This window comes from Pezoporus wallicus, unplaced genomic scaffold (genome assembly GCF_028554395.1).
Source record: "Pezoporus wallicus isolate ANWC-B61680 ecotype Strahan unplaced genomic scaffold, APGP_CSIRO_Pwel_v1 contig_6217, whole genome shotgun sequence".
NCBI classification, from domain to species: Eukaryota; Metazoa; Chordata; class Aves; order Psittaciformes; family Psittacidae; genus Pezoporus; species Pezoporus wallicus.
In genome coordinates this window covers 1,957,173-1,974,373 of record NW_026637336.1, presented here as the reverse complement: position 1 = coordinate 1,974,373, position 17,201 = coordinate 1,957,173, and the positions used below count along the sequence as shown (strand labels likewise).

At 47.3% G+C, this 17,201-nt stretch overlaps 1 protein-coding gene across 7 annotated transcripts in view; it reads left to right on the top strand.

The window, feature by feature from the left end:
* DOCK11 (dedicator of cytokinesis 11) overlaps positions 1 to 17,201 on the top strand; it is a 68,597-nt gene extending 51,396 nt beyond the window's left edge. For 3 of the 7 annotated variants that reach the window (XM_057404917.1, XM_057404916.1, XM_057404918.1), the window contains exons 36-53: positions 18 to 84; positions 897 to 944; positions 1,111 to 1,188; positions 1,398 to 1,540; positions 2,147 to 2,262; positions 2,576 to 2,713; positions 3,999 to 4,181; positions 4,846 to 4,959; positions 6,563 to 6,778; positions 6,861 to 6,918; positions 8,411 to 8,517; positions 9,956 to 10,078; positions 11,047 to 11,160; positions 12,913 to 13,059; positions 13,957 to 14,167; positions 14,484 to 14,674; positions 15,281 to 15,381; positions 15,670 to 15,954. In XM_057404917.1, the coding sequence (XP_057260900.1) occupies positions 18 to 84; positions 897 to 944; positions 1,111 to 1,188; positions 1,398 to 1,540; positions 2,147 to 2,262; positions 2,576 to 2,713; positions 3,999 to 4,181; positions 4,846 to 4,959; positions 6,563 to 6,778; positions 6,861 to 6,918; positions 8,411 to 8,517; positions 9,956 to 10,078; positions 11,047 to 11,160; positions 12,913 to 13,059; positions 13,957 to 14,167; positions 14,484 to 14,674; positions 15,281 to 15,381; positions 15,670 to 15,868 (2,354 nt within the window). In that variant the 3' untranslated portion in view covers positions 15,869 to 15,954. Of the gene's footprint in view, positions 1 to 17; positions 85 to 896; positions 945 to 1,110; positions 1,189 to 1,397; positions 1,541 to 2,146; positions 2,263 to 2,575; positions 2,714 to 3,998; positions 4,182 to 4,845; positions 4,960 to 6,562; positions 6,779 to 6,860; positions 6,919 to 8,410; positions 8,518 to 9,955; positions 10,079 to 11,046; positions 11,161 to 12,912; positions 13,060 to 13,956; positions 14,168 to 14,483; positions 14,675 to 15,280; positions 15,382 to 15,669; positions 15,955 to 16,622; positions 16,636 to 16,729 lie in introns of those variants that run through there. The other 4 variants (XM_057404919.1, XM_057404921.1, XM_057404922.1 and 1 more) reach the window with 4 other exon arrangements.

The following is a 17,201-nucleotide window of genomic DNA, read 5'->3' as shown; positions in this document are numbered from 1 at the left end:
GGGCTTTTCTCTTTCAGATACTCTTTTAGCTTACTGGAACAAATTCTCCCCCCAAGAGCTGATCAATGTCCTTGTGCTTCTGGAGTGAGTATCATGAGGTTGCAGTTCAAACACTGTGCTTTCCTGTGGGCAGCACTGTCCAAGAAGGCACAAGCGCAGAGTGTCCCTCAGGATGCGCAGTCCTCTGCAGCACTGGGGTGTGCAGCCAGGGTGTAAGGAAATGGTCTTCCTCCCCGTGAGGAGGAAGGGTGTGTATGGAGGGAGCGGGGTGCAGTGGCAGTGCCCTGTGCTTGGTCCGGGCTGTCAGAGGGTGTCCCACGACCCGTGGGTGAGCAGGCTCTGGGCATAGCCTCTGCTTTGCATGGGCTTGTGGGACAGATGGCTGAGGAGACAGGGATGCGCCATAGGGTTTGGAAACCAAGAGTGTGGGGTCAAGTGACGTGTAAATACAGACCCAAACCTTCATGCACAGAGGAGTGTGTCTGCTGACAAGGACAAGGGTGTATTTTAAACCACACAATCCCAGGCTGGTTTGGGTCGAAGGGACCTTAAAGATCATGGAGTTCCAACCCCTGCCACGGGCAGGGACCCCTTCCACTAGAGCAGCTTGCTCCAAGCCCCTGTGTCCAACCTGCCCTTGAACACTGCCAGGGATGGGGCAGCCACAGCTTCTCTGGCCACCCTGTGCCAGCGCCTCAGCACCCTCCCAGGGAAGAGCTTCTGCCTAAGAGCTCATCTCAGTCTCCCCTCTGGCAGGTTAAAGCCATTCCCCTTGGGCTGTCCCTACAGGCCCTTGTCCAAAGCCCCTCTCCAGGTTTCCTGGAGCCCCTTTAGGTGTTGTGGATGTTCCTGATCCGCAGGATCTGTAACAGGTCCATATTCTGTTTTCTTTCTAGGGTGTGTTTGTTTCACTTCAGATACATGGGGAAGAGAAATATTGCCAGGTACTGTATTCTGCCACCCAGGCTGGGGGGCTGTCCCCATGCTCCCTGCCGAGGCCGAAGAAGCCAGGCAAACCAGGGCAGGCAGGAAGCCTGCGGGGCCGGGGCTCTGCTCAGCACCATGCCAGTAGCATTCACTCATCCTTCCTGCCGCTTCCCTCCCCTCCAGCTCCTGCATGAGACCCCCCAGCCCTGGTGCTCCCGGCTGCCCGCACAGGTTGGCAGCATCCCCTGCGGTGAGCTGCAGGTGAGACACGAGCCTCGGCTCCCGAGCAGCCCCACTGCTGTGCCCGTAGCTCCAGGGCCAGCGGGTGTGGGAGAGACGGGGCAGCCTCGTCAGTGCCATGGGATTGTCCGGGATAAACCGGATGTGTTGGAGGGGGGCCAGTCTCTGTCCTGGTGCCGCATGTCATCCTGCCCCTCATCCCAGCCCACAGTGCTCACCTCCCCTCGCAGGGTGCACGATGCCTGGTTGTCCAAGCACACGGGAGCCGAGAGGAAATCCCAGACGATGCCGGCGCTCCGCAGCAGAGCAGGGGGGATGCAGGTGCGGCTCCAGCATCTGGGCAGCTTGGAGACCTCCTTCACGCTCAACCACAGTACGTACGGCAGGGAGGTAGCCTGCTGAAAGCTGCATGCACCCATTGCTCATTGCTTCAGGCTGTTTGAGAGTGCACAATGACAGCGGTCACTGCTTCTCCCTGCAACATTCCTGAACTGGTGTGGGTGATATTTAAGCCAGCCCCTTAAAAATCCCCCCTGGGACATAGGGCTTGTGTGGCTTTTTCCTCTTGCCTGTCTTGGCTCAGCTCCTGGGCTGAGTGTGGTTCAGGTGACCGCGTGTGGGTGGTGAGCAGGGGAGAGCTGCCCCACACAAGGACCTGGGCCACCATCTGCCCTAAGCCTCCCCTGAGTTTTGTCCCAGTTAAGCAGCTCACCACTTCCCCTCTGCGGGTACAACTTAGACACCAAGTTCTCTGTCTGGCTTTAAAGGCAGTGAGATTAAGGGGAAATGCCAACATTGGTTTTCTTGGTTGGCATCAGGCAGCTCCTCTGACTGGAGCTGGGGAATTCAGCCTCTTGGTATTCTTACCTCATCTCCCAAGTGAAGTGCAAGGGGAGAAACTTACGTATATCAGCATTTAGATACTGTGAGAGCTGGAGGGTTGAACACCATTTTCTCCTGATCTGCTTTCCATCCACAGATGCCGGCACCTCAGAAGCAGATATCGTGCACCAAGCATTGCTGGAGGGCAATATTGCCACTGAAGTGTGCCTCACAGTCCTGGACACCATCTCTTTCTTCACCCAGAGTTTCAAGGTCAGCATTGAAATCAAAAGTATTGTAGGGAAGTGGCTGTATCTCTGTCTGCATGTTGATGGTGGTGATCCATTCTCCTCGAGTGTCACATTATAGGAGGCTTTACAACAGCAAATACTTTTGCGGTTTATTCTCTGCTATAGAAGTAGTCTCTGACCAGCCAGTGCAGGTTTGTTCTGGTCATCACATTAATAAATGGTTTTTACTGTTCCTTATCTGCCTTAAGAATGGATGTGATTAATCATACAAAGTTCTCTCTGTCCCTTCCAGCTTCAGACACATTTCTGTGACATAAACTCTTGTTGCTTTCCAGACCCAGCTTTTAAGCAACGATGGCCACAATGCCCTCATGAAGAAGGTTTTCGATATTCATCTGGCTTTTCTCAAAAATGGCCAGTCAGAAGCAGCTCTTAAGCACGTGTTTGCCTCTCTGAGAGCTTTCATTAGCAAGGTGTGTAATACGTATTAGCAAGGCTTGTAAGACATGACTCCAGAGGGACAGGACGATTTATATAGGTATGATAGAAGAGAGCAGTGCACTTAATCTCCTTTTAAACTTCCCCTCACCTGCCCCTATCACTTTAACTGCTGTTAAACATTTAACATCTGTTTGACCAAAAGCTGGTGCTTCTTGCATCTTTGCCCTGAACTGACACTATTGCTGACAGTGCTATTGCTTGAGTGATACTTGTGCTGACAAGCCGCTCCTCTCCCACTGCATGGGAAGGAGGGATAGGACTTCCTGAACCTCTTTCTACCCTTTTCTGAGCCCTGGTACATGGCTCTCTAATCCCCTGAGCTCAAGCAGCGTCAAAGCCGCAGCTAAGCACGTAAGAGCACTGACTGATGCTATTGCTGACATTTCCCTTCGTGCTTGTCAAAACCTGCCGGTTCTTACAAGCACCTTTTCAAGACCAGATGTGCGTGCAGGCTCCATTCCTCCCCAGCTGCACAGTTCTAATAAATTCAAAAGGAATTACAGCCTCTCAAATCACTTGAATGCGGCTCATCATTAATGAGTTAAATCCGCGTGGCATGTGATTGCAGCCAGGAAGAGCACAGTGGTGAATGATAACGGCGAAGTGTTACTTCCAAATGAAGTCTTGCACTAGTTGCTGGGCAAAGTTTGATTAGAGAGACTGCTAAACTGTTTTTCAAGGGTGGAAGCTATCTGTGCCATGTGCATTTTACTGTAACCTCACAGTGAAGCTAAGCGCTGCTATGAGTATGAATTATACTAGAACACAGTAGAATAGAGCTAGAATGAGTATGAGTAGGGCTGAACTTTGGTTTGTATGAGTATGAATTATACTAGAACAGAGTAGAATAGAGCTAGAATGAGTATGAGTAGGGCTGAACTTTGGTTTGTCCTAAGCAAAGACATGGGAAGCAGAAATGCAATTTTGCTGACTACCTGCCTGCCTCCAGACAGTGGGGTCTCCTATGAGATGTTTTCCATGGGGCTTCTTAAAAACCTATCAGGTTGGCCACTAGCACATGCAAGGAAGGCTGCTTCCCAGCAATTTCCAAGAGGGATTCTCCATTTACTATATGTATAGGTAGCACTGGTGTAAGTTCTTGGTTTCGTTGAAAAGCTTGTCTGTCACTGGGACTGAAGAAGCTACACAAGAACCTTTGCCTGCCGTGTTACGTAGATGCTAGTTCTGCCAGCACAGGGCAGCGTGGCTCAGTGTTTCCAAGGTGTCTTTCCTAACGTTTGCATGCCTCTTGTGAAGTTCCCCTCAGCGTTTTTCAAGGGAAGGGTGAACATGTGTGCTGCCCTCTGCTACGAGATCCTCAAGTGCTGCACTTCCAAGGTGTCCTCCACGAGGAATGAGGCCTCCGCTCTTCTCTATCTCCTGATGAGAAACAACTTTGAGTTCACCAAAAGGAGAACGTTTCTGAGAACGCATCTTCAGGTCAGTGACTGGGGAGAAGCAGGACAACAGGGCACAGCGGGCTTAATGACCGGATAGCTCAATACAACCGTGTCGCCTCATGTCTGCAAAGGATCTTGCTTTTGGCATATGGCCAAAAATCCTCTTGATTTCCAGGCTTTGCCTAATTCCTGATCCAAGTGATTGGCCCAGGGCCCTTTGGGTGAAATTCGCTGCCAAGGGCTCCAAGCTGTTGGGTTTTTGGACTCGCAGACACAAGGTGCATCTCTGCCCCAGAGGCTGGCTGGGCTGAGGTGGAAAGGAGAGGGAAGAGCTGCCTTTGAGGCAGGAGAAGGGGTTTTCCTGGAGCTGCTTTTGCAGCACTGAGTTTTTGAAGCAAATTTAGCCATCTAGTGAGGCAGATGAATGTCATCTGTGTTGCAGTGAATCACAGGGGAAAGTGACTGATGTCCAAACAGGGATTTGCATTACGACTGTGCTGTTGTTAATTGTGAACTCACTGCTCAGCAAAGTAGTTGAGTCCTGGGGAGTATTTGTCCTGGGGAGACGTGACAGCAAAGCCACAACAACCATCGCTTGCGTTGTGGGAAAGACGCGATGTTTTCCTAGGAGCATTTCATATAACTGTGACAATAAAACTCCTCTATTAGGGCTATTAAATAAAGTCCCCACCCTGTCCCAACAGATCATAATTGCAGTGAGCCAGTTAATAGCGGATGTGGCCCTCAGCGGTGGGACGAGGTTTCAGGACTCCTTGCTCATCATTAACAACTTTGCAAACAGTGACAGGCCCATGAAGGTAAGTTGGAGACATTAAATCACACCATGTGCTATCAGCCTTAATGAAAGACTGGGGCACACTCAAGGAAATTGTGTTTAAGGGTAAAGCTGATGATTGGAACTGTGCTTTATGAGCTCCTGTGGGCTGTGTTTGCTCAGTAAACCAGTATTACACCACCAGTGATAGGGCCAGCTGCACAGGCAGGTTATGCTCTATCCATGTGGCCTCACACCAAGACAAAGGAGCTCTGCAATCAGCTTACACCTGGCAAAGTGTTCTGCTTGCAAGGATGGCCAGAGAGCTTTCCAAGAACTTCCAGCTTTGAGAGGAGTGACACAGGAGAGCCTGGTCCTTCTGTTGCCTGAGGGTAATAATTAGCAGGAATTAATGCTCAGTAATTGAGTGTCAGCAAGATTAAGAAAGCACTCTTTCAGGGAGACTAATGGTTTTATTTCTTTGGAAAAGAACTGTCTTTGTGCTAGAATGAGCAGCTTCTACCCAGCCCACTGAACAATGTGTCAACACTGCACACATGGGATGGGTTCTGTAGGTGCTGAATTGTTCTGTAATGAATTTATAGGTAGGATATACCTGGCAAACCCCTCTGTTCTCTTCTGTACAATGATGCCTATAAGGGTTTCACTGAGCCATACTTTGCTACTCATATTTTACACTGCAAGGCCGTTATATCCAGTTCATGTAAGTGCAAGAGTACAAGAGAGATTCCAATACACCGGAAAGGATGCCATGAACAGCTTACAGATAGAGCAGGGGAGCAGGAGCCCAAGGAGAGGTGAATGTCAACCAGGCTCATCACAGAGGAGAGAAAGTTGAGGGGGACCTAACTGCTGCTTTCCCCTACCAAAAGGGAGGTTACAGAGACAAGGAGGTCAGGCTCTTCTCAGAGGTGGGGAGTGTCAAGACAGGAGGCAATGGGCACAAGCTGCTGTGAAGAAAAGTCCAACTTTACTTAAAGACTGGAAAAGAATTAGTTCCCAGAAAGGAGGTGGGATTACTGTCCTTGGAGATGATCAAACTTGGCTGGACAAGCTTGCTTTAACTTGATGATCGTCTAGCTCTGAGCAGGGGGTCAGTCTGGAGCCTGTTTCATTCTCTATTTATTACATTCCTGTGGTGGGAACCTCTACAAATGCTTTCTCTGCTTTAGGAATTGGAGAGTGACCACATCAGAGACTTAACAAGCGGATGTTGAATAACATGGAAAATATTTCAGGCATGGGTTATGGTCCCATCCATTTATGTTGTTTTACACGCACAGAGCACTTCTGTCTTGCTCTCGCACCAGCTCCTCAGGATGCCAAAATACCTGCATTGCTGCAGCACAGAACCCCAGCCTGATTTGGGTTGGAGGGGACTTTAAAACTCAAACAGTTTCAACCCCTGCCACGGGCAGGGACCCCTTCCACTAGAGCAGCTTGCTCCAAGCCCCTGTGTCCAACCTGGCCTTGAACACTGCCAGGGATGGGGCAGCCACAGCTTCTCTGGGCACCCTGTGCCAGCGCCTCAGCACCCTCACAGAGAAGAGCTTCTGCCTAAGAGCTCATCTCAATTTCCCCTCTTATTTCAGTACTTGCTTCTAATTGGATTTGTTTTGTGTCAGGCAACTGCTTTTCCTTCCGAAGTCAAAGATTTGACAAAGAGAATCCGTACAGTGCTCATGGCTACTGCTCAGATGAAAGAACATGAAAAGGATCCAGAAATGCTGATAGATCTGCAATACAGTTTAGCCAAGTCTTACGCGAGTACCCCAGAGCTCCGGAAAACGTGGCTGGACAGCATGGCAAAGATCCATGTGAAAAACGGAGACTTCTCAGAGGTGATTCTGGAATTAAACCCACGGTGTTACCCAGCAAGCCAGAGGCACAGCTTACATGTTGATTTTCCTTTGTCCTTTGCAGGCAGCCATGTGTTACGTTCACGTCGCAGCCCTCGTTGCCGAGTTCCTGCACAGAAAAAGTAAGTGTGTGGTGCTTGGAAGGTTTGATGGGGTTTGGGGGATCAGAATCTTGTTAAAGACAAGTTTCTCCTCGGTTGGTAAATGATTATGTTAGAAACAAACTAACCAGTGGGTAAAGCTAGAAAAGGATGAGTGTTTTTAAAGAGGGAATCCAACGGTGTGTATACAGGCATTTACTAGGCTGGCCAGGACCGCTTAGGCAGTCATGTTGGCATGTTGCTGAGTGAAATACAAACTGACACATCATGTCTTCGTTTAAATGTTGTTGTGGTTTATATTGGGAGCTGTACTCACGAGGGGAAGCCCATGTTAAAAACTGGCTGTCAATATGTTCGTCAGGAGTGTCACCAGAGACAGTATAGAAAACTAGAGTAAAGCAGTCAAAATGCAGTCAAAAAATACTACTATAGCCTAACAATACAAATAGGTAAAGAATACTAAGGAAGGAGGAGAGTATTGTGATTTGATGCAAAGCAGGAGGGACAGGGCAGGCTTGTGGGTTCTCAAGTAACACCACTCTGCAGGATTTCTTTTAAATGTCTGTTCCCCAGCTGATGTATTGACCCCATTTCTCATTTGCATGTAAGGGTGTGATTATTGACACAGACACTTCACCTTTCAGAAAGTTAAGGCTGCATAAAAGCCCATTGAGTGCCTTGACTGGAAGGGTCTGAAGTGCTTTGCTCAGGTGGCTTCGGGCACCTTTGGAGTCCCTCCAAATCCTGTACTTTGTGTTGGCAAAGTGTGAAAACTCAGGACTGGTTTTTCTGATCCCTCTGCACACTTCATTGGCTGCAGAAGGGAGAGTATTGTTGGTAATTCTTTATTTGTCCCCTGGAGGCTGCTCACCACAACCAGTGGTAAAGGAGAACTGCTAAAAAGGAAGAGGAACAAATCCAAAGGAATAACAAGTGTATACACTGAGTTCTCTCTGTCACTGGTGCTCTTTACGTTTATGTAGGCTGAAAAGGGTTCAGGAAAGGGTACATAACTGTGCTTTCTGCTAGGAGTGTACAGTCCTGTTCACTTCCCACCCAGCTCTCCAGCATCCCGCAATAGCTTTGTTCTTCATGTAGACAAGGCCCTTAGGAACATGGGTTAGTGATGGCTTTAGCAGTGCTGGGGCGATGGTTGGACTTGATGATCTTAAAGGTCTTTTCCAAACTAGCTGATTCTATGATTCTTGCATCTTCTGTGCAAAGATACACCTATGTTCTTCATGACTTTCAGTTGGTTGCAGCTGGGTAGGTTGGGGATTCCTGATCCAGGGAAACCTGTTGTGCTTGGTGTTAGTTGCTAGGAATGACTCCCGTGGCAAATGGCTGGGGAGGTTCTGTTGTGTTCAGTCTCGTACATTCAATAGTAAAATGAGAGTCAAGTCCGCTGCTGCTTGTAGGACTTCACTGTCAGCCAGACTGCTTCCCAGCCATTAAAGCGTGATGCATTTGGGCTATGTTATTCCACTAATCCATGTGCTTTTGTCCACTACAGAACTCTTCCCCAGTGGATGCGCTGCCTTCAGGAAAATCACTCCCAACATTGATGAAGAAGGCGCAATGAAAGAAGACGGTGGGATGATGGACGTACATTACAGTGAGGTGAGGTCCTGTAGTATGGAGCAGGGGATACTGGGCAGCTGGATAGGATGGGTCACTCACTGAGGTGATCAGCTCCAGTGCAGGCTCGTTCCATGAGGGCATCATGGAATAGAGGGATTCTGTGATTATTTTAGACTTTGTTTGTGCAAGCTGTAACAAATTACAGTTGGGCACTGACGTCTGTAAGGAAAGCTGCTTCCCAGCAATTTCCCAAGAGAAATCTGCTTTGAGGGATTTTCTGTGTACAATACAGAACTGGTGAAGGTTCTTGGTTTCTTTGCAAAGCTTTTCTACTAAAAGCTCTTTCTACTAAAAGCTTTTTCTAGCACTGAGACTGAAGAAGCTGCACAAGAATCTTTGCCTACCGTGCTTTGCGGGTGCTAATTGTGCCAGCACAGAGCAGTGTGGCACAGTATTGCCAAGGAGGGACAACATACAAGTCAGGTTTTACTGAGTGAGGGTTTATAGAATCACAGAACCCCAGCCTGGTTTGGGTTGGAAGGGACCTTAAAGCACCTCCAGCTCCAACCCCTGCCACGGGCAGGGACCCCTTCCACTAAAGCAGCTTGCTCCAAGCCCCTGTGTCCAACCTGGCCTTGAGCACTGCCAGGAATGGAGCAGCAACAGCTTCCCTGGGCACCCTGTGCCAGCGCCTCAGCACCCTCCCAGGGAAGAGCTTCTGCCTTACATCCAACCTAAATCTCCCCTGTTTCAGTTTGAACCCATCACCCCTTGTCCTATTGCTACAGTCCCTGATGAAGAGCCCCTCTCCAGCATCCTTGTAGCCCCCTTCAGACACTGGAAGCTGCTCTGAGGTCTCCACGCAGCTTCTCTTCTCCAGGCTGAGCAGCCCGTCTTGTGTTCCCCTCAAGCTAGGGCTGTGCTGCAGGACACCACATTAGCAGAACAGCCCAGAAACCACAGCAAGGCATTGAGGAAGTGGCTAGACTGTCCCGTGAGTCAGAAAGCCTCACAATGACTCTTGTACCATGCCTTTACCCCTGCGCTGGGGGGGCCACATGGCTGAGCTGCCCCATTGCCCATTCATCAAGACTAGGCTTGAGGATCCTTAGCATCACATCCCACTGCTGGTGCACACCTGTTCTTGGACGTGTTGCTCAGATACCTACTTCTGAATTCCAGTGCTGCCATCTCCATACCCTCCCAGAGCTTTGATGTTCCCCTGGGGAGGAAGCTAAATAACCAAGGCACACTTGCTGGCTCCTGTGCCAGTGATAATAAAGAATAAAGGAACTTTCAAAAAATAACTTCTCCTTTTTTCCTTTTTTATCTTTTGTTTCCTTCCCTTTGGAAAAGCCAGACCATGGGCTATAGCTGTGGCTGCTTGTACTGGGACATGTTAAAGAAACTGAGAATAAAATGGTTTTCCCTTCCAACTTGGACTGTTACTAACACCACCATTCGGCTGCTCTCGTAGGAAGTGCTGGTGGAGCTGCTGGAGCAATGTGTGGATGGCCTGTGGAAAGCAGAGCGGTATGAAACCATTTCTGACGTGTCCAAACTGATCATTCCTATTTACGAGAAGCGGCGTGAGTTTGAGGTGAGTGTTTTGAACTAGTTTGCAGATATGCAAACAGACATGGTCTAGGGTGAAGTGTCCCTGTGTTCCATCATCCGGGATTGGAACCGGATGACCTTAAGGTCATTTCTAACCCGAACCATTCTGTGATTCTATGATATAAGGTAACTTTCTAGATCCCTCAGAAAAAATGCAAGAGGCTATTGTATTTTTGAAGCTATGAGTCACTGAATTGATGTCAGTAACGCCCACGTTGCGCTTCATTGCTGGTCACTAAACACATGAGCAAAAGCAGTGGTCTGGAGGGTGATTGTTACAGCTAAAGACACACAAGACTCATATTTAGTGAATAATTCCCACCTTCCTTCCCCTAAAACAAAGCTGTCATCATACCCTGTGCTCGTCAAAGCCAGGTTCTCTTTGAGACGTGAAGACTTTAAGAGTTAAAAGCACGGTGGAGTGTTCAAAGAAAGGACTAGATCTGCAGGTAATTCCATGCAACTGGGGAGGAGGGAAGGAAGCTTTCCCAGCCCTTCACCTTGCTCCTCCCCGGTGCCTGCTGTGACCTGTGCTTTGGGGAGGCTGCTGTACTCCTCTTTCCTTCCCTTATCCCATGACCCCCTCCACACCAGGGCAGGATCCAGCTGTACAGCTGAAGTTAGTGGAAGCCTTAATCTGGTTTTGATCAAAACCGGATATCTGGGTAAAATACTGCAGGCTGCTCTACCCATGAAGGCTTGGTCAGGGGGCATGCAGGGACAGCATTCTCCCTCAGGATAGCTGCAGCCTGCAGCTCCTCTCAGACCTGGAGCTGAGCATGTGCTTAAGACTGAGGTTTTCAAAGAACACTGCAAGCGTTCCACCTCCTTTGAAATCCACATCTGAATTCTCCAAAGGGCCGTGATCAGATCTCTCAGAAGCTGCCAGTGTCGGCTAGGATGTTCTGCTTGCAAAATCCTGCTTTAACAATGTCAAAATCTGATTTCCAGAAACTAACCCAGCTATACAGAACGCTTCATGGAGCATACGCCAAGATATTGGAAGTCATGCATACCAGGAAGAGGCTTCTTGGAACCTTTTTTAGGGTGGCCTTTTATGGACAAGTAAGTACATATCCCACTCACCAGTCACCCTTCACCAGGCATTCCCTAAAGCTGCTGCTCTGCCAGACCTGGAGCTGGGAAGCCTGTTGGCTCCTCTGGAGCAGGCACTGGCGCATCATTGTGAACGCTTCCATGTTCCACCCTTGAGGGTTTGTGTCTCTCCGGGAGCAGCTGATTTATTGTAGTTTATGATTCTGCTCGTGGGCTTCCCATAAAACCCCTCAGCAGGTAGGAAATGGCTTAATGGGTTCAGTGGTGGTGACTGTAATTATAGTTATTATAAACTACACAAACACAATTTAGCGTGTGTAGTGTGTACCAGTCACAGTATGTAACCACTGTGTACAAATAGTAGTAATAACATTTTCTTCTACAGACATTTTCTTCTACAGACAATTGCTGCTTTTTTCTATGTATTAGTGGAGTAAAAGGTTATTGGAGAAGCTGGAGGCAAAGTATCTCAGTATTGGTTGTATACGTGTAGAGAGAGTATTTTTGTTAACTGAGGTAGCTGGAAAAAGTGGCCAAGGTCTGGGGCTCAGCGTCCCGAGAAGGAGCATGATCTTCTGCCTGATGAAGTCTTCTGAACCTGAAAGGAGTTGTGCTTTTGTTTTTCTCCTCCAGCTGTAGCAGTTAATCTAATAAAGTGCCTTACCCTCATCTCCCTTGTGTCTCTGAACTATCTGCTTTTGGACCTGTAACCATGGGTGAGATGCAGGACCCCTCTTTAGAAATACTGTGTAAATTATATTAGCTCTGTCTTTCCTCATTCCTTCTTTTAAAGGAGGTGATTAATACCCCTGAAACCATCTTAGGCTGGTACCTTTGAACACCGCTGTCATTACATGCACAGCATGTTGGAGCATTGACTTTTGCTGCAGCAAACATACCTTTTATTTTTGTCCTCATCTTTGACTTTGGTATGTGAAAAGTGAATGAGGTTAACGATAGAGAAAAGGAAACAACTGCTGGCTTAGTTTTCTAAAAGCTGTAGAAATAACTGGATCAGCCCCTAAAATTCAGCAACGGATCATCCTGACAACCAGCACTTGATCCACTTTTGCACTTGAAAGCTTTGCCAGCTTTATACGCCGGCTACACAGACATAGTTTTAACACTCTGTCACAACTTCCGATGGGAGCAGCTTGCCAAAACATGAAGCTTTCGTGCTGTTCCCAATACAGGAAGGACTGGTGATGCAGGCACAACCTTTAATGCAATTTTGTCTCTACAGCAAATACACCAAGTTCCACTTCCCTGAATACAAGAGGAATCAAAGCAGAGGAAACCCATTTCTTTATTTACTGCTTCAAGTGCCTTTAGCCTACACAAAATCCTTCAGACTGTTCACATGGCTCTGCTATCAGGGCTTCCTCCACTTACATGTCTCTCCGCTCCTTCCCTATGCCTTATTTTTGTGGGTTTTCTCCTGCTGGCCTCTTTCCATCCTTCCACAAAGTCAAGTGCTGGCCAAACCCAGCTTCCACAGTGTTTATATTGCTCTCTGGTCATCCTCCAGCCTTTGTGTTCTGCAATGACGTGTTGGCTGAGGAAATTCATGGCTTTTTTACGCTAACCTAAAGGAACCCATTGAAAGGCGAAGCTTAGTGAGAGCAAGCTGTAGCCTTCTGAACCTTCTTGGCTTTCTGAAATGCCAGTGGAAACTTGCTTTCAAAGTAGGAAATCTAAAATACAGTTTTCCAAGCAAAGAAACCCAGTGATTCCTCACTACCTCTTTGTGATTAATGCTAGACGTTCTTTGAAGAAGAAGATGGGAAGGAGTACATCTATAAAGAACCCAAGCTGACGGGCCTCTCGGAGATCTCATTCCGGCTTCTTAAACTTTATGGAGAAAAATTTGGGTCGGAGACTGTAAAGATTATCCAGGATTCTAACAAGGTAGAGTTCAAGTGCATGAACAAGCTGATGAAATGCGATTAGTGGTGAACATCAGGGCCATATTATGTGGCACGGGTTGGAACTGGATGAGCTTTAAGGTCCCTTCCAGTCCAAACCATTCTGTGAGCCCTCTCTTCCACCCTCTTACAAGCACCTTGCTTCCATTTGCTCCTGTCATCCCCGTGCTCCTGTGTGGACATATTGCATAGTTTGACAAGTTTTGGTGCTGATCTGGCACCCTGGAGGAAAGAAATGAATTGGGAATTATGAATGGGAAATGGCAATCCACATCTCCCTTGAGCCGTGTTGTTGGGAAGCACAGAGGAGCAGATGATTGGAAGTGGAATTGTTGTTGCTTTGACACTGCAAGGCTGAAAGAAAATCTTTTGGGGCCTTGCAGCCTTAGCTCCTTCCTCTTCCTATGGAATACCCATTTATGCTCCCTGCAAGGGCTGTTCGCACCCTTATCTTGCAGCCCCAGATGTGTCTGGGTTACCAAAGACATTGCTGGTGATCCCAAAGCTTGCTTTGGGCAAGCCTGCAGATTTGCATGCCGCAGCACAGCACTGTAGGAGTGCTAATTTATGGTCTGGAAGCAATATGGTCATACTAGAAGGACTGAATAGCACAGGCATGTGCTGCATTGATGGACAAGGTGATAGGGCTACCTGTTGCAGATGAGGTATTTCTTGTGCCCAACCTCCTTGTCTTGTGTGTCTGGTAGTGGATGGTCTAGACATCACGGCTGGGGTCAGAGTGAGTGTTTGGTGTGTGATGCACGGCATGCAATGGAGCTGAGTCAGCAAGGAATCAGTTTAAATCACACCCCACATTAACCAATTGTAAGTCAAGTTATTAATCTTCATTCTTCTAGCGAGTAACCCTCTTATTTCACAGGTCAACATTAAAGACCTCGATCCCAAGTATGCCCATATCCAAGTGACTTACGTGAAGCCCTATTTTGAAGACAAAGAGATGTCTGAAAGAAAGACTGAATTTGAAAGAAACCATAACATCAATAGATTTGTATTTGAAACTCCCTACACTTTATCTGGAAAAAAGCATGGCAGTGTGGAAGAGCAGTGTAAAAAAAGGACCATTTTAACGAGTAAGTACGAATGTGAGTCTGTATCAGCCACTATTTTTAGACTGGTTAAGCTCATTAAAATATCCCAAAAGAGTCGGAAGTTCTCTCAGCTATTTAATCAGATCCATGCTACGATATTCTGGTTGGGAGGGGAATTTGCCTTATGTGTAAATGGTCGTAAAATAACAAATCATGCTGGTAAAATAGTCTTGTTCAGGATTTCGCACACACCAAGTAAAACCCAGAGGACAAGGATCTGCTTGTGTGTGTTCCACGAAGAGTTGTCCCCAGTGCTGCATGACTTTTCAATCTATGATTCCTTTGCTGTTCCTGCTAGCTTTGAACTCCTTTCCGTATGTAAAGAAGAGGATTCCAGTCAATTATGAACACCAGGTTAATTTAAAACCAATCGATGTGGCTGCTGATGAGATAAAAGACAAGACAGCAGAGCTGCAGAAGCTGTGCTCCACCGGTGATGTTGACATGATCCAGCTGCAACTCAAACTGCAAGGCTGTGTTTCTGTGCAGGTAAGGCTTGATGCTCATCCAAAATCCCAGTTACAGCTGACTCGGGGAGTTGTAAGATGACTCAGGGAGTCATCTTCTCACGACACAGCACATTTACTGTCCAGAACTCATTAACTACCTTGTTTGCAGCACGACAGCAAACACAAGCACAGCTTGTCCTGCGCACACAGCAGTATGTTAGCAGGAGGCTCATGGCAATAAGCATTTTGTCATTGGTTGGCCATGGGTGAAAGCTGAAATACACTTAACTCTTGGAGATTGTATGGTCAGTATCAGGCACAAATAGCCTTTTTGTGCACCTGAATTCTCAAGATGGATAGATGACCTTAAGGCTCAGATCAAACTGCCATCCCAAATGGAACTAGGAGGTAAGTATGAGGAACCAGGTTCCATCTCTCTTTTTACCACCATTTATCTTTTGGTCTTAAAAAGCATAGGAAAACTAACACTCTGGTTACATTAGTAATGCAGAGCTGGTGGCATGCAAATAATATGCTGAGATTGGTTTTGTGGTAGACTTCTTAATATTGTTGTTCCCTTCACAACTGCCTTTAGCAACTCAGCACAAGTTCTACCATAAATGATTTCTGCCTTCTCTGGTTCTAGGTTAATGCTGGTCCCTTGGCGTATGCCAGAGCTTTCCTAAGTGACAGCCAGTCCAGCAAATACCCTACTAAGAAGGTGAATGACTTAAAAGAAATGTTCAGGTAGGATTTGTGATGTAATAAAACCTGGCTGGAACATGGTACCCGCTTTGCTTATAGTCCTCTCTGTCTCCAAAATCAGATGCTGAATGCTTAGATGTGCCTTATAAAGATCCTGGTGCTGGTGTCTCCCATTTCACCCAGGTCCTTTCAACCCAAACCAGTCTGTGGTTCTCCCAAACACTGGAGAAAAAGGGGAGGGGGGGATGAAACTTGCCATCTGTTTGGTTGCTTGCTTTTGTAGAAGACTGGGCTATTTTAATGGCTGAAGTTCACTGCTTCCCTCCTCAGGAAGTTTATACAAGCCTGTGGAATTGCTCTGGAGCTCAATGAGCGACTCATTAAGGAGGATCAAGTGGAGTACCATGAGGGGCTCAAGTCAAACTTTCGGGATATGGTGAAAGAGCTTTCTGACATCATCCACGAACAGGCACGTACTGCACGTCAGGAGCCCACAGAGGCGCTCTCTGTGCTTGGTAACTCGCACTGAAAACTAGCTGAAAACTTGGTTGCTCTTTGTGTTATGTAGCTAAATGCAGAAAGGCGAGTAACTGAACTTGAAAAGTAAATGATAGACTTGGTGGGTTCCAAACACCATCTGTTGATGGGCGATCTCAGTGTGTGCTTCGGGGTGGAGGCTCTGCTGACACAAGCCATGAGTTTCCTGGTGCTGCAGCCCCCCAGAGTCCTGTGCCGTGTTTTGCCTCACGTTTTGTGCATCACAAGAATCCTGTGGCAAGATCGAAACTCTCTGGCAAAATTCCCATTTTGTAGAGGTGCAGGAAGCTCAGAGGCTGGCAGGAAGCTGGATGTCCAGAAAATGGTTACAATGGCCAATGAGCTCCATTTCCCTAATGTCACACATTGAGGCTGACCGACCTGCTGCCTGCTGAATCACAGGGTGAAACACAAATGCAGTCACTCTAGAGCAGTTCCTCCACTCCAGTGAGATCCTGTGTTGTAAGCCCGTCCTTCAGGTTGTAAAGTACAGGGCCTTGCCACATGGCACAGATGCAGTGAGTGCTGCATTTAGCTGCATTTACTCCCTGTGCTTACAAAAAAACAACCCAGAGTTCTCTTACTGCAAAGATACAGCAAATTATTGCTCTACAGAGAATTGTTTCTTTCCTATAGAGTTGTAACTAAAACTGATCCAGTAGGACACAATAATGTGTATATGAATGCTACAGAAATTGCTTCATTCTTCTTTCTCATTTCTCTATTACGCTGCCTTTGTGAAACAGCTCTGAAGACAAGGTTGGCTATTTCCTTTGCATATCTTTTCAAATACCTGCATTGCAATCGTGACCTGGAGCCTTTCCTGAAGCTCTAATTCTTCTGTTTCCTCTAGATCTACTACGCAGATACGATGCATTCGCCCTGGATGCACGACTCCCTCCATGTCTTCTGTGCCATCAGCGGGACGTCTGGGGATGGAAGTTACTGTTCACTCAGACCCACTGCTGAAATATAGACGTAGCACTCCTATTTCACAGAGCTTTCTCAGGAATAAGTGGAACTGTACGAAGGATGCTTAAAGGAATCCATGATGAGCAAAGATGCAGTTCTTTTTTCCCCCCAAAGTTGCCATGCTTTCAAACAGGGTGCTTGCTTCTTTTGTTGAGCAACATTGAAGTGCCTGGACACTGCACCACTGTGCTTCTTTTCTACTGTGTTTTTTTTTAAAGCTAAACGTGTAACAGGACATGGAAAACCATCTAACTAGGTATTGAGTTGTTGAACTATGAATGGGAATTGGAACGGTACTGTGTAAAGTTGTACAATGGAATATAATAAAATGTAAAACTACTTTGTAAATAGAA